General features: G+C 47.9%; 1 protein-coding gene across 2 annotated transcripts in view; it reads left to right on the top strand.

Moving 5' to 3' along the window:
* The window catches only part of rhoub (ras homolog family member Ub), an 8,322-nt gene extending 4,011 nt beyond the window's left edge, over window positions 1-4,311 (top strand). For both annotated transcript variants that reach the window (XM_084673795.1, XM_084673796.1), the window contains exons 3-4: window positions 1,579-1,767; window positions 1,912-4,311. In XM_084673795.1, coding sequence (XP_084529921.1) covers window positions 1,579-1,767; window positions 1,912-2,178 — 456 coding nt within the window. In that variant the 3' untranslated portion in view covers window positions 2,179-4,311. The remainder of the gene's footprint in view (window positions 1-1,578; window positions 1,768-1,911) is intronic.
* Window positions 4,312-15,950: the final 11,639 nt, after the last annotated feature.

Raw genomic sequence — 15,950 nt, 5'->3', positions numbered from 1 at the left:
GTAACACCTCCCACATCTCTTACTGTAACACCTCCCACATCTTACTGTAACACCTCCCACATCTGTTACTGTAACACCTCCCACATCTCTTACTGTAACACCTCCCACATCTTACTGTAACACCTCCCACATCTCTTACTGTAACACCTCCCACATCTTACTGTAACACCTCCCACATCTCTTACTGTAACACCTCCCACATCTTTTACTGTAACACCTCCCACATCTTACTGTAACACCTCCCACATCTATTACTGTAACACCTCCCACATCTCTTACTGTAACACCTCCCACGTCTCTTACTGTATCACCTCCCACACACTTCATCCATATCCCCAGCCTGCCCTATAAGTAAGCAGAGAGGGAGAAAGAGTAAAAGAGATACATAGGAGACAGACAGAAAGAGAGGGGGAGAAAGAAGGAGAGGCCTCAGCGAGAGAGACACACCATAGAGAGAGAGAGACAGAGAGAAAAAGAGAGAGAGACAGACAGACAGAGAGAGAGGCCAGGGTGATGAGCGACAACAGCTGCTAGTTTGACTGATAAACAAAGTGACCTCCTGCTCAGGGACCTGCGTCACTATACTACACACACGCACACACAAACACACACACACACATGCACACACGCACACACACACACACACAGTGGAGGTATGTGCTGGGCTATAAGCTTTGGTTGCATCATGATAATAACATAGTAGAAAAGCCAGATTCATGTTGCTGCCTGAGTCCTTGTGTAAAAACAAATTAGTGATGGGAGTGTTTCAATGCCATGGACGAACACAGTCCTGAGGACTGCTGTGTCTGGAGGGGGGGGGGGTCTGGAGAGGAGAGGAGAGGAAAGACGTTGGTTGTGCGTCAGTGTTCGAGTGTGTACCTGACAGTGGAGCGCTGTGTTCATTCTGCAAGCTTCTTATGGGGAAAAGGGAACTCAGCAGAGCTCATATCTAAAGTGTAGTGTAAACATGCAAATGGACACACTATCTCTCTCTCTCTCCCTCTCTCTCTCTCACACACACACACATACACAAACACATTCTCTTTCTCACACTGCAGAGGAAGGATCGTCATCAGTAAAGAACTATTTATCTCACGTTAACTTGTCTTCAGCTTGTTCCCTTGAGCACAAACTACACTGTGTGTGTATGTGTGTGTGTGTGTGTGTGTGTGTGTATGAAGCCTGGGGTGCAATACATCACTGCTGAGGTGGTCCAAATGCACCGTAACAAGGATTAAGACCCTTTTTATGTTTAAATCCCTCAGTAGATTTTGTACAGACTTGCAAAACTAGCAAAAAAGGATTAATTTGTGTGGCCTTATCTGGAGTGGTTTTCATGTGTTTGTGTTCTCCTTCTGTTTAACAGTCTGCTTTAATCTCACATAAACACAGAACACGGCCTGCAGCTCGCAAATGTTACTTCTCTTTCTTCTCTTCTCTTCCACGCACTCTTTTTTTCTCCACCTCACTCTTTCTTTCTGTCACTCTATCCAACTACATTCCACATAGTAACCTCCCTTCCCCTCTCTCTCTCTCTCTCTCTCTCTCTCTCTCTCTCTCTCTCTCTCTCTCTCTCAGGATGAGTTTGACAAGCTCCGTCACTTCTGCTACTCTCGGACGGACGCGTTGCTGCTGTGCTTCAGCGTGGTAAGTCCCGCCTCCTTCCAGAACGTCTGGGAGAAGTGGGTCCCTGAGATCCGCCGGCGCTGCCCGCTCACGCCTGTCCTCCTCGTGGGCACGCAGTGCGACCTGCGCCAGGATGTCAAGGTTCGCTAACAACCCATTTGTTTACCCGTTAATTGGTAACACCCATGACCCCTATTGGTTAATTGGTTGATTAGTTGATTGGTGGATTGCTTTGTTGACACCAGCGGTCCAGTTTCAACCTTTGTGATCCTGTTGTCCAATCAGGTTCTGATCGACCTGGCGAGGCGGAGAGAGCAGCCCGTGGCGGAGGCAGACGCCCGTGCTCTGGCGGACAAGGTCGGCGCGGTGACCTACGTGGAGTGCTCGGCACTGACCCAGAAGAACCTGAAGGAGGTGTTTGACGCCGCCATTGCCGTGGGCCTGCGGAACACTGAGCGCAGGGCGAGGAGGGAGAGGAAGGTGAGGAGCACGGCCGACAAGATGAAGATGCTCTCCAAGTCCTGGTGGAAGAAGTACGTCTGCGTCCAATAGAGAGGAGGAGGAGGAGGGAGAAGGGAGGAGGAGGAGGAGGAGGAGGAAGATGGACTGAAATACAAACTGTGCTCCGGTTTATCAGCGCTGGACTGGGTCATGTCAGGGTCCCAGGGAGGAAGAGGAGGAAGACCACTGACTCTGTGAAACAGAGATGGAAACAGACTATTGAAACCAGATCATGACATTCTGTGAGACATAGTCCTAAACTAGTAGTTATTTAGGACTCCATGAGTCAAGACCACACGGTTTGACCTTCCTGGTCACCTTGAGGTACTCTGAGCCCGAGTAACCATGGTTACACGGTAAGGACAAAATGGCTGCACGTGACCTGTGATGTCCTGAGGGACACATGGAAAGGACCTGAACTGTGTCAAGCAGCTAATGAAACTGAGAGGACCTCAGAAGCCTCCAGAAGCTGGGCTGGTGTTGATACGAACTGATGTGGAAGTGGAGAGCCTGTCTTGGGGTCCGCCTCTCACTCAATACTAGTAATACTAGTTCTGTATGCTAGTGTATTCATAGTAAACCCCGCCCCCTCCCTCTCCTCGCCCTCAATATGAATTTGCCAAATATGAAACCCCTTTATCTCCTTATTTATCCAAATATCCTATTATGTGCTGCAAACTGTATGTTGATTTGTCTGCCTCTTGTGTAAGTGCATTTTCTGCTCTTCTTTCCTGCTCTGGACCCAACAGATGAACTGAACACAGAGTGTGTATGTCACTGTGAGGGCCACAGGGGGAGCGGCCTCCGGGATATACACAGTATGATTATTCAATACCTTCCAATCACAATCAATCCAAATGCTTACTTTGTGGTAGCGTCTAGCGTTGACAGGATCAGGACTGTGTAACTGGGCAACGCTGCAGTCAGTGTCCATCTGGTCCTGCTTATCTCCAGCCTGTCAGGGAGAAGCAGCCCTTTGGTCTAGAAGTTGACCCCAGGGAGGCTTGGGGAGGGGGAGGGGTCAACCTTAGTCATATGTGTGTGTGAGGGAGTGAGTGAGTGACCACAGGACGTCTCTCTGGGCCAGCATGCGTCTGTGTGTCACATCTGAGTGTCTGTGGATACAGCTGTCCCTGTTAGCTACACAGCCAGAGACTGCCACTCCCCCCACCCCCCACCCCAACCTCAACCCCCCTATGCCAGACAGACGAGCTCCTCATCAATACATAACTCTGGACAGTTCCAAAGTCCTCCTTTAAGAGAGTTCTGAGTATCAAACATACAAAGAAAAACATACACACAAAAGATCTCGGCTTAACCTATGTCAGCTGTAGAACAGTTTGACTGCAGAACCCATGGTATGAATTGGTTCACCACACCGTTCCATACACACAGGTCTGACTTGGCTAAGCTGAGGGTAGACAGTCTAGTTGTGGAGAGAGAACATAGTCTACCTGCCAGATGCAGAATAAGCATGCCTGGTTGAGGAATACAAGTGATGAGCAAGCTTGGTTGAGGAATACAAGGTCACTGAGTGGTGCCACTGTTGTTGGCACTTATTCCACCTAGTCCAAACCCATCACCATAGTTACTCCCATAGCAAGAGTGCTGGGTGTGGTCTGGTGTTGTTAGAACAAATGCAATACTTTATGAATAACACATTGCCCTTTGGTCTCCAGAGCATGGTCATTGGGTTGAACACCAAAGAGACGGATTATATTTGCTTCTCATTTTTCAGAAGCTTGACTGAGCTCCCTCTCTCTCTCTCTCTCTCTCTCTCTCTCTCTCTCTCTCTCTCTCTCTCTCTCTCTCTCTCTCTCTCTCTCTCTCTCTCTCTCTCTCTTTCTCTCTCTCTCTCTTTTTCTCTCTCTCTACTATGCTAATCAGCCATGAACTGCAACGCCTCTGATTGACTGCAGTGCTAACTAACGACCCAACTCTGTGCTTTATATATACAAAGAGATGATGATGACATTATTTTATAAAACAACATGTTTATGATCTTCTCTATGTCCTAGTGAATCAGGGTATGTGTACGCGCCTGTAGCTGTGTTTGTGACTCGCCAGCCCTCAGAATGGTGCGTGAGAGGAGGCTGTGTTTGGGTCTGGAGAGGCCTGACTTGAGACTGTTGAGAACTGTTGTTGTAACAGAGATACTCAATAAATGTGAAATGTTAACCCAGACCTGTTGTCTATATGTTCTCTATATGATTGTAACAACTGAACAGCTCGAGTAAACACAAGTACGTCAGGGTACATACAAACCAAGAATACTGGTACAGTAATTTTTTTAATGTTGGAATTAAGAGATGTAAAATATTGGTTAAATTCTGTAAAGTCATGGGTAGTTATCAAACATTAGATCCAAGATCACCTCAAAGCTGGCCTAATTTAATCTAATTGAAAATGTGTGACTGGTCCCAGATCAGTGCTCCTACTCTGTAGTGTTTTAAGCACATGGGTCAAGGCTCCAGTACCATGGTGTTCAAAGCTCCAGTGTTATATTCATACCTTGTAAGTTCAAAGGATAAGATGGATGGGGCCCAACTGGCCCTTCGGTCTGAAAATGCTGATCTATTAAACTGTGGTCAATCATTAACCAAACAAGGCATTTATTGGACTTTTTTTTTTTTTTCCTGCTTTCAAGTTGTGCTGAAGTCAAACAGGACTCTCAACTCAACAAGATATGATCATCCAAGAAAGACAATTACAACATGTTTGAAAGTTTGACACATCTCCACATGCACACCTGGTACTGTAGTGGAACAGCCTGTCCTTAACCTCCTTGAAGCATGGAGACTTCTGAAGAGAGGATGTGGTTGAACTGTAACTATCCATTCACTCCCCCAAGAGACACACAGTCCAGCCAGTGTCAGATAGGAGACAGTTAGTAAGAGTCAGTCAGTGACAGACAGTAAGAGTGAAGTCTGTGTCTCTCTCTGCACAGTAATGATACAGTAGGCGAAAGTGTTCTAAAAGAGAATTGTGTTGCCTGTCTGGCTTGGTGTTTATGTTCAGTCTAGCCTCCTTGTGGCTGAAAGTACAGCAGGCTTTGGGCCAGCGAAGTGATTATAATAGTTAGGATGTGTCCTGGCAGTTGAACTGATATTTAACAGGATGTCTAGTTGTTTTGTTTTGGATTTGGCGCAGGCACTACTCGGGTTTGCCGCCAGTGGTAAAACCCCACTGAAGAAGAAGAAGAAGACGTGGCGGCCATTTTAAGAGGCGGCCATTGTGTGGTGTTCAAGTCCAGCCTTTGTCTGTGAGCGGGAGGAGACGTGTGATTAGGAGGCTGCAGTTATATTTAACTGTAATGTCTACCTTTCTATAGAAAATAACCACTATCTGGACCAATCTGGAGTCCTGAAGGGACAGACATAACATAAACAAAGATGGACTACAAGATGAACCATCCCTCTCATCTTTCTCCAGCTTTGCAGAATCAGCAGGAAGTCAGCAGGAGTCTGTCTGACTACAGAACTGGCTGTCTGACTGGCTGGTTGACTGGTGGGTGACTGAATGACATACTGGCTGCCTGTCTAGCTACCCTTCAAGATGCCCTCAGTCTTGTCTATTGTGCTATTGTGGACCTAGAACACAGTTCCACATCCAGCTATTTCCAGTGAGCAAGTGGTGAAACCCTGTCCTGTCCCGATAAGGAAAACAAGCTGCAGCAGAAAAGGTGACTTTATGACATGGCAGCTCCAAGGGTATACAAAGCAGGAGGCCCATTCTGCTGTTTCCCCCGACCCCTCCCTGGTCCCAGTTCATGTTTTATGTAAGATTTAGGTAACAGCTGAACTCTGACTGGATGTGTGCAATCCCATAACCAGTTTGGATGGATTCAAATCCAGCTGGGTAAGGACCTCCATGGTGATTAGGGCTGAGCTGAGACGGGACCAGGATTACCTAGAAACACTGGGTTAGACATGTAGAAGCATGTGGGAGAACGGCTGGGTCACAGGAGAGGTGACATGGGGTTGCATGCTGTGACCTGGGGTAGGAACTGGAGCTAGAGTTAGAGCCAAGTCTTGGGTTATGGCTGGGGCTGGGGCTGGGGCTGGGGCTGGGGCTGGGGCTGGGGCTGGGGCTGGGGCTGGGGCTGGGGCTGGGGCTGGGGCTGGGGCCGGGGCCGGGGCTGGGGCTATGGTCATGATCCTCTTCTTCTGTGGTCCACTGTGTCAGTTGTTTTAGGGATTACTGTTTCCCAAGCCGTTGTAAGGTGATGCAATGAGTCTGGGCCCCTAAGAAGCCGATCACCCTGGGCTTAATCAGAGATGAGGTCACAAAACATCTTTCCTGACACAAATCTGCCCTCAAAGAACTGCATGTCTAAACCCCAAAGTCCTCCAGGTCTCCACTACTCTACAAAGCCTTCATATTCTTTAGATGTGAGGGGCCTCTCGGCAGAGCCACAGCACTGAGATCAAATACAGTCATGCACTTGATTGACCTCAGCCATCAGTACCAAGCCAGTGCCATGGTCCCAGGAGTTCAAACTGGGATATAAATCAAACACACCTTAGGCACTGCCAGAAATGGGATCCATGTGTTTGACCCCTGTCTGGTTCTCACCTCTGTCAGGGCGTGCAGGATGGAGCCTGGGGAAGAGGCCAACTCAGCATGTCGGTGTGTGTGTCTGTGTGCAAGTGTGTGTGTGTGTGTGTGTTTGGAGGTGTGTGTGTGTGTGTGCGTGTGTGTGTCGATGTAAATGTCTGTGCGAAGAGGTGCATGAGTGTGTGTGTGTGTGTGTGTGTATGTGTGTGTGTGTGTGTACGGTTGTCTTTGGAGGTCTAAGTGGTTTCAGAGAGTGTGAAGGTGTGAAGCATACAGACTAATTAAGTGCCATTTGGAAATTGCTAGAATGTCTCTCTCACGTTGCGTTAAAGGGTGTGTGTATATGTCTGTGTGTGCTGTCTCTCTTTATGACGGCCTCCATTATCCCAGCAGTTCCCACTGCTACAGCTGGGATTGAACCCCATCGTGTGACACACTGTTGTAAATCTGACATAAACCTACTTCGGTGACGTAAAACCAATAGAAAAACACATCAATCTGGAGTTCACCGCCAACACAAACTGGGACATGAAGCTGAGACAACATGATAAAGTAACACAAACCTGACAAGCGTTTAATATAAAGATCAGGGAATACATTTCTTCATGGGGTAACTCTGTTCTGTCACGGTCTTCACATGGCGCTGAGTACACGTGTCGCTCTCTGGATGAAGCCACACAGAGACAGGAGGAGACTGAAGTCACACAGACAGGAGGAGACTGAAGTCACACAGACAGGAGGGGACTGAAGCTTCTAGATCACCTCTCCTTTAAACTGCTGAACTGGTGCCTCTCATAAAACGGTCAGGCTCAGATTAGATGGGCTGATCTCTGGTTTCTACATAACGCGTGACGCCCTAGACTCCCTGTGGGGGTGTGTGTATGTGTGTGTATGTGTGTGTGTGTGTGTCCATATGTAGAATGTGCATGCATGCATGGGTTTTTGCTTAGAGGCAGGAAAAGTTGTGTTCATTGCATTAATGTTAAAAACGGACAAGAAAAGTAGTTTTTAAAGGGTGGAAAACGATTGACCTGTGACCTGTCAAGTTTTTAAAAAGAAAAAAATATGTATTTTCCAACAATGAGCCAAGAATGTTGAAAATGACCTGGTTAGACAAAGCTCAACTGCAGAAATGAAAAGGCTAGTCAGTATCAGGACTGTTGATGGGAGCTGTGCCCCAGTCGGTGCCTGAGTTGAAGCCCACCCTGCTCTGCAGTGTAACTGACGGTGCTGGAGGTTACTGTATCAGTTTATGTATATCTACACATTTGTATTTTTAGTATTGTGTATTTGTATTGTATTGAGCACATGGATCCAAGCATGTACATATGTTTTCACAGAGAGCCCATCTCTGAGAGTGACTGAAGAGGCTTCTCAGGTTGCCTGATCTGAAGTTAGTTTCGGTCTGTGTTGCCAAACCCTGTCTTAGTCGTGCTCTCTGTCGCCTCCATCCTGGTCAGGAAGGTTTCAGTGAAACTGAGCACGAGGGGTGGAGGGCAGGCAGAGAGGAGGCTGGGGTAATGGTATGTTACTCTGCAAGGTTTGGATGTCGCAGAGGAACGTATCAGGGTGATTGTTCTCTCCAGGAGAGATCATGTTCTGGATCCGATCGGAGCGCTGATGTCATTATCAGAGCCTCTGATTGGCTTACAGTTTGATGTGGCCCACTTGGATGTGGTTGTCTGACTGGCTGCCTGGGATGTACTTTGGGCTCTGGCATGTGCATGTGTGTGTGTGTCTGTGTCATTCTTAATGCAACTATTATTCTCCTTTCACTCTGTTTGTTTACTTTCTTTCTATCTTGCTGCCTACGCTCTCCTTCTCTGTCTGTCTCTCCTTTTTCTCTTTGTATCTCTTCTCCCCTCTCTGCTCTCCACTCCTCCCTCCGTCCCCCTATCCTTCCTCTCCTCCCTCTCTCCACTTGTGTTGTGGGCGTTTTCCTGCTTTGTTTGATATCTGTCACCTTTCTTCTCTTTTATCTCACATGGAACAGATAAGAGCTGTGTGTGTGTGTGTGCGTGTGCGTGTGTGTGTGTGTGTGCGTGTGTGTGTGTGTGCGTGTGTGCGCATGTGCATGTGTGTTTGTGTGTGTATGACTGAGAACGTGTGTGTGTGTGTGCAGATGTTGGAAAAAACATCTCTGTTCATGAGATGTGTCACATGGTCCAGTATTGATCTCAGCATGGTATGTTGGGAGGGAAGTCAGACAAACATTTACTCAACCAATCAGCTTATCTCCTCCTAGCCCCGCGCTGAGGAGCGGGTGTGCCTGAGCAGCCCTTTTATTCACAAATCAAACAATGACTGATGAAATCAACAGACGAGCTACCTGTCAGTGATAATGACATCATTGGAAGAGAGTTATTTATCTTGTGACTTATGGGGTCAGTGACCGATCTCTTCCGTACGACTTCAGTGGAGAACAGGAAGTATATGATGGCCGTGGACTGATGAGGGATGGTTTTGAGGTTGTGTTTCCTGAGGAGATCTGATCCCATGACCTTCATCTCTTTGTAGTTTGTAGTCAGAAGGAAGTCATCACTCAGTGTTCCAGAATCACATTGGAACCTTTTTCTAACGACATAGGAAAGAATTCTATTCTCTCCTTCTATCCACTCTCCTGTCTTCCTCTCCCCTAACCCCCTTTTTAAGGGCCAGGAACAGGAACAAGGCCAGGGCCAGGGCTGCTGTGTTCCTCACTCCAGTTGAATGCACTCAAAGATGGACACAGGACTGGCTGTGGACCAGGAAGAGCTGGACAAGCTCAAGATTGGACTAGCTGTTCAAAGTTATGAGGACAGTTATATAAGTGTCAAGCCCTAACTCCCCACTTCGCCTCACCTCTCCTCACGCCATGCTATGTCTAAAGGTTGTTATCTCTTTCAAAGATAACTCCTTTCCATCTCCTTCCTCTCTTCTCTTCTCTTCTCGTCTCCTCTCCTTCCTGTCTTCTCCTCCCTTCTCCTCCTTTCTCCTCCCTTCTCTTCTCTTCTCATCTCCTCTCCCATCTCTTCTCCTCTCCTATTTTCTCCTGTCCAGTCTTTCCATCTCCTCTCGTCTCCTCTCTCCATAATCTCTCTGTAAAGCAGACACCACCTGTGGAAACGCTCCAGTGATCTCTGTACAGCAGTCTCACCCCTGGACTGAAATACAGGACTGAACATGTAGTACCACTCTGTGCTCTCTCATTTCAGAAGCATGCACTCTCTCTATCTTTCTCTCTCTCTCTCACACACATTATGTCTCTCTTTCTTGCTCTGTCCCATTTTTCTCTCTATCACATTTTCTTCATCTGTCTCTCTATTGCCCTTTATCCCACTTCTTTTACAGAGAAACAATAGCTTATTCTTTCAGAGCTGGCTTTCAGGGGCACCTCTAAGCCACAGCTTATTCTCTTTCTCTCTCTCAATTTCACTTTCTCTCTCTCTCTCTCTCTCTCTCTCTCTCTCTCTCTCTCTCTCTCTCTCTCTCTCTCTCTCTTTAGCTTTTTCTCCAAACCCCCGGCCCTGCCCTCTCACTTCATTGACCTCTCTCGTTCTCTCAACCCTCATCCCTTCCCATGCCTCTTTAAGCTAAGATGACCCCCCTTCATGTCCTCCCCCCAACCCAAGCACTTCATTGCTCTCTGACAGTGTCTGAGCTCACACAGTCATTGTGTTTGTCTATTGGGGTGAGGACTGGGGGTGAAGAGGGGTGAAGAGGGGGGAGGAAGGGGAAGGAGGGGGAGGAGGGGATGGGATATTCCTCTGGGGGACTCCCACCTCCATCCCTGAGCTACAGCTCTGCTCCAGGATGACAGTGTCTGTGTTGTATCTGTTCAGTTGGTTCCACTGCACTCAGTGGAAACATGCCCAAATCTGACAATATTTATAAATTGCCCAACATCATTTGGTAATGAGCTCTAATTGGCTCCAGGCAGGGTTGCTCCCTGCAGACAGTCGTCACAATGATTGTTCCCCCTCTTTAACCAGAGGTAATGGCTTCCTCCCTTGGTTTTTCATTGTGGAAGCCATTACTGTCTCTCCATCCACAAAGACACAGCAGCCCTGACCAGAGCTGGCCCCCTGGCCCTCTCCCTCCCTGACCTCTGACCCCTCACCCCAGCCCCCTGACACGCTTTGAAACCTGAGAGAGCAGCCCTGACCTCCTACCCTTTACCTCCCCACCTCCCACGCTGGGGCTACCCCACTCCCCTCCCCCCCACCCCAGCCACAGGATGTGACCAGAGAGGAGAGACAGCTCTGTGGGAGGGCTTTGACCCCAGACACTGTCCAGACCAGCCGTCTGACCGCAGCTACCTGAGAGAGGGGGAGAGAAGAGGAGAGAGAGGGAGAGAGGGAGAAAGAGGAGCAGAGAAAGAGAGAGGAGAAGAGAGGGGGAGGGCAGGGGCTCTCTGTAGAAGGGCTGTGACCTCAGACACTGTCCAGACCAGCCGTCTGACCGCAGCTACCTGAGAGAGAGGGAGAGAAGAGGAGAGAGAGGGAGAGAGGGAGTAAGAGGAGGAGAGAAGGAGAGAGGAGAAGAGAGGGGGAGGGCAGGGGCTTTCTGTAGAAGGGCTGTGACCTCAGACACTGTCCAGACCTTGTCACCCACCTTGAGACAGACTGGATGGAGAGATGGGGGAGAGAGAGGGAGACAGGGAGGGTACACAACATCAGGTGGATGAGAAGAGGAGACAGGAGAGAGGGGGGGACTAGAGAATAGAGGAAAAGACAGATGAGAGGAGGATAAAGGAGACAGGAGAGAAGGGGACTGGATACAGGAGGTTTGATGGTGTCACTGCAGTTTAGCTAACTAAACTTTTAGCTTTCTCTGTGTATAACACAGACCCCCTTTAGTGGACAGACTGTGACCCTGGGGTCAAGATTAGACCTCATACATCCTGACGTCTGAGAAGATCATCATCTTTACTGGGCTCTGAACCCAGGAGCCCCTTGGAGGACACACACACAAACACACATTCTCTTCTATTCTTCTTTTCATTCCAATTTTCTTATTCTCATGTATTCACTCCCTGTCTTCACTCTCTTTCTCCCATCCAACCCCGCCCTCGCCACCCCAGCAACCCCCCACCACCCTCTTCTGTTGAAAGCGTTCAGTCATTGGCAGTAAAGTTCAGAGGAACAAACAGTCTTTGTCATATTGCCACTGGTCAATCCATGACATCCATTTGCTTTCAGTCTCTCTCTCTCTCTCTCTCTCTCTCTCTCTCTCTCTCTCTCTCTCTCTCTCTCTCTCTCTCTCTCTCTCTCTCTCTCTCTCTCTCTATTTCTCTCTCTCTCTTTCACTCTCTCTCGCTCTCTTTCTCTCCCCCCCTCTCCCTTTCCCTCTCATTCTCTCTCTTTTGTTTGGTCAAGGCTTTTCCCAGAAAGTCCTATTGAAAGACAACTGGATTTCTCTCCACCCTCTCTCTCAATTCCCTTGCTCTCTCTCTCTCTCTTTCTTCCTCCCTCTCTCTCTATTCACAAGCGGAAGGGTTTGAAGTCTACGACAGAGGTGTTTTGTCCTTCCCCTCTTCATCCTTTCATTCGGATGTCATTCTTCTTTCCCCTTTTCTTTAATCTCCTCCCATTGTCCCAAAAACAAAACAATAAAAAAGTTTGACTGCTGTTGACTGCTGTTGACTGCTGTTGACTGTTACCGGGCAGGTTGGAGCTCTGGGCAATGGAGGTGGTGACAGGAATGCGTGTCAAAAGCAAAGCCTCTGTTATTGAGACGTGGACTTCAAGGTTTCCTTCATTGTGTGCCCAGGCTTGGTCTGTTGGTGTTGGTGTGTGTGTGGGAATAAATGACTGTAAGAGTGTTTTTCTGCAGATGGGTAATGAGCTCAGTGTCTGGTTGGATTCAGGTCCTAGTCAAGCCAGTCCAGTCTAGTCCATTACTAAGGACCAGGATAATCTCTGCTCTGGCTTATGTAAAGAATGACCCTGCGACCTGTGGCTTTAGCCTGGGGAGGGGTCAGTTTGTGTGTGTGTGTTTGTGTGTGTTTAAGGGGTCAGTGTGTGTGTGTGTAGGGGTCAATGTTTGTGTGTGAGTGTGTGTGTATGTAGAGGTCAGTATGTGTATAGGGGTATATGTGTGTAAAGGTTGGTGTTTATGTGTGTAGGGGTGTATGAGGGGAGGATGAGGAAGACTTTGAGGGAGGAAGATGAAGGGAGGCAAGCATAAGGAGACAGAGATGGATAATAATAGAGATAACTAGGGAATGAGACAGAAAGGAGGTAGGAAAGATAGAAAGAGAGAAATGCAGACAGAGATGGACACTCCCTCAGAAAAATATAATGAAAATAGTAATGAAGCAAGAGAGAGAGAGACAGAGAGAGAGAGAGAGAGAGAGAGAGAGAGAGAGAGAGAGACAGAGAGAGAGAGAGAGAGAGACAGAGAGAGAAAGAGAGAGAGAGAGAGAAAATGAGAAAGAGAAAACAAGAGAGAAAGAAAGACAGATTGAATACCTCCATGCTCCAGTCCTCTAATTGCTCTAATTAGAGTCTGACTTCCTGGTGTAGCATGACAGGTCAAAGTGACCTTGACCTTTTACACAGACCTACAGACAATCTCACATTGAACAACTAGGCTGTGTGTGTTTGTATGTGTGTGAGGGGGCATTGCTTGTGTGAGTGTAGGGGTAAGAGTGTGTGTATAAGTGTGTGATTCTACAATGGGGGGCAGTGTGATTGCGTGAGTGTGTGGGTGTGAGTGGGTTCATGGTGCCCCATCTGACGTACATCTGATACACTGACACACTTTCTATTTCCATGCTTCGTGTGTGTGACACACCATCAGCTCTGAGAGTCTGAAGAACTATACAATCTCCCTCTCTCCCTCTCTCTACCCACACACACACTCCCTCTCTCCCTCTCTCTTCCCACACACACACTCCCTCTCTCCCTCTCTCTACCCACACACACACTCCCTCCACACACAATTCCATTCTCTCTTCCCAAACACTCTCCTTCTCCCTCTCCTGTGTCCTTTTCCCCCCCTCTCCATCTCTCTCTCCTTCTCTCCACCTACGCACACTCCCTCTCTCCATCTCTCTACTTTACCTACACGTCCTCCCTCTCTCTTTTCTGCCTACTCTCTGCATTCTCCTTCTCTCCCTTTCATTTAAGCCCACTCGCTTTCCCCATATCTCCTTCCTTTCATTTGGTTTCACTCCCACTCTCCGACTGTGTGTGTAACTCTGCTACAGGGCATCCCAGCATCACTAAACATAGCAGCCAGAATCCAACTGACTGGACAGCGTGCCAGGTGTGTGTTGTGTGTGTGTGTGTGTGTTCTAAACATAGCAGCCTTCACTTAACTGGCAGGACAGTCTCCATGCCCAAAACAGCTGATCTAACAATATACCGTACACTGTGTGTGTGGAGTCAGTTACAACACTGCCTCCCATAAGATATTGCACGCAAGCTGTCACAAGCGCCCACACATGCCCCTACACACACACACACACTTACACAGAGACACATGCAGAAGAGAGGCAATGTCGAAGGCAGGTTGACAGAGCAGATGGGGTCTGTAGGCAGGAGTGGGAACACAGTGTTTCTGTCAGTGTCAAAGGACACCATTGACCAGAAGAGCACAGTGTATGTGTGTGTAGGCAGACAAACAAGAGGCTGGTTTGCTCCCTGTGACAAGTCCCCCCATCCCTCTATCACTCTTGTCTCTTCATCCCTCCATCTTTCACTCTCTGAGAGAAGTTATAGAATCCGTCAACAAGGACACTCCCACTAGTGGACTGGCTGGATGGACTGACTGCTCAGTATGCAAACCCAGAGGCAACAAACGTCTGAGGCATTCAAATGTCTGGAAGAAGACATGTCGAACAAACCTGCCACCTCCACGCCAGCGGAAAACCAAAGAAGAATAAAAAACAATGGCGATGGTCAATGGCAAAACTTATTTCAGCACAAGGTGTTTCCACGGTTACGAATGGTTAAATATAGTGGCTTTTGTTTTCAGAGTATTTCTGTCTGTCGCTGCACAGACAGTGGTGGAGAGCAGAAATACCCACCAGTCATGTCTCATATCTCACGTGCAGAACACAGCTCACCACTCACATCACATGTATAAATACGTCAAGATCAACAAACGACACACGCTCACATCACATGTATAAATATGCCAAGATAAACAAACTAGAAGCCTCCAGGGACAGAAATATAGACTGACCTGTTAAATAAACACTTACACACACTCACACACAGTCTCTCTATGTCTCTATATTTCTCTTTCTTTTTTTCTGTCTCTCACTGTCTCTCCCACTCTCTTTCTCTATGCCTCTCTCTTTTTCACTCTCTGTTTTCTATATCGCTCTATCTCTCTTTGCTCCCCCTGTAATAAACAGTGATGAAGATTAGATCATGTGTTTGGTCAGACGACTGTTGAGTAAATAAACGTATTTTTCCATCAGCACTGTTCAACAGCACGACCTCCACTTACGGGAAAAACTGCTTTAGTGTTTGTGTTTCAGTAAACACATGCATACACATACACATGCACACACTCTTTCTCTCTCACACACACACATGCACAAGCAAAGTTCTGGCTGATGAAATGAGGGTGTTGATTGTGACCCGGGACTCTTCCTTTACATAACTCCAGTGGTGTGACAGGAAGTATCACCTCTTCATCATCGTCATCACCAGTCGCAGCTTTAGCATCCTAACCTTCATGATGACCCTTCTTTTCACCCTCATGATTGTCACCATCATCATCATAGCCTCTTCATCTTCGGGGCCTTCATCATCATCATCATCATTACCATCATCTTCATCGTTAGAGCTGTGTGCAACTGGGTTCTGCACCTCCTGGGTTCTGTACCTCCTGGGTTCTGCACCTCCTAGGTTCTGCACCTCCTTGAAGGATCGTGGGAATCCCCCTGTCTGGCATCTGCCAACTCAGCTATCATGTGTCCTGCTCACAACACGCACACACACACACCACACAATCACACGTACACTCACACACATACCCGCAAGCACACACATGATCACAGATACACACACAGACACACAAGCCATGTTGTTCAGCTTTCTTTGGGCAGTGTGTCACTCTTTTTGTTGCCACAGAGACTCATGTCTGTCTCACCCCAGGGAGAAGAGCAGAGATCACGTTACACTCCAACATCTGCTGCTGTTACACACACACACACACCTCTAACCCCTGCTGCTGGCTGTGGGCCTCTGTGTTTTTCTGAGAGAGACTGTTCGCCTACTAACCTTCAAGCAACCCGTCATAGCAACCCGCCGTAGTAACAACTTCTA

The sequence above is a fragment of the Hypomesus nipponensis genome, chromosome 15 (assembly GCF_054491055.1).
Source record: "Hypomesus nipponensis isolate SF chromosome 15, ASM5449105v1, whole genome shotgun sequence".
Taxonomy (NCBI): Eukaryota; Metazoa; Chordata; class Actinopteri; order Osmeriformes; family Osmeridae; genus Hypomesus; species Hypomesus nipponensis.
The sequence above is the reverse complement of the archived record's forward strand: the minus strand, read 5'-3'. Positions and strand labels throughout refer to the sequence as shown.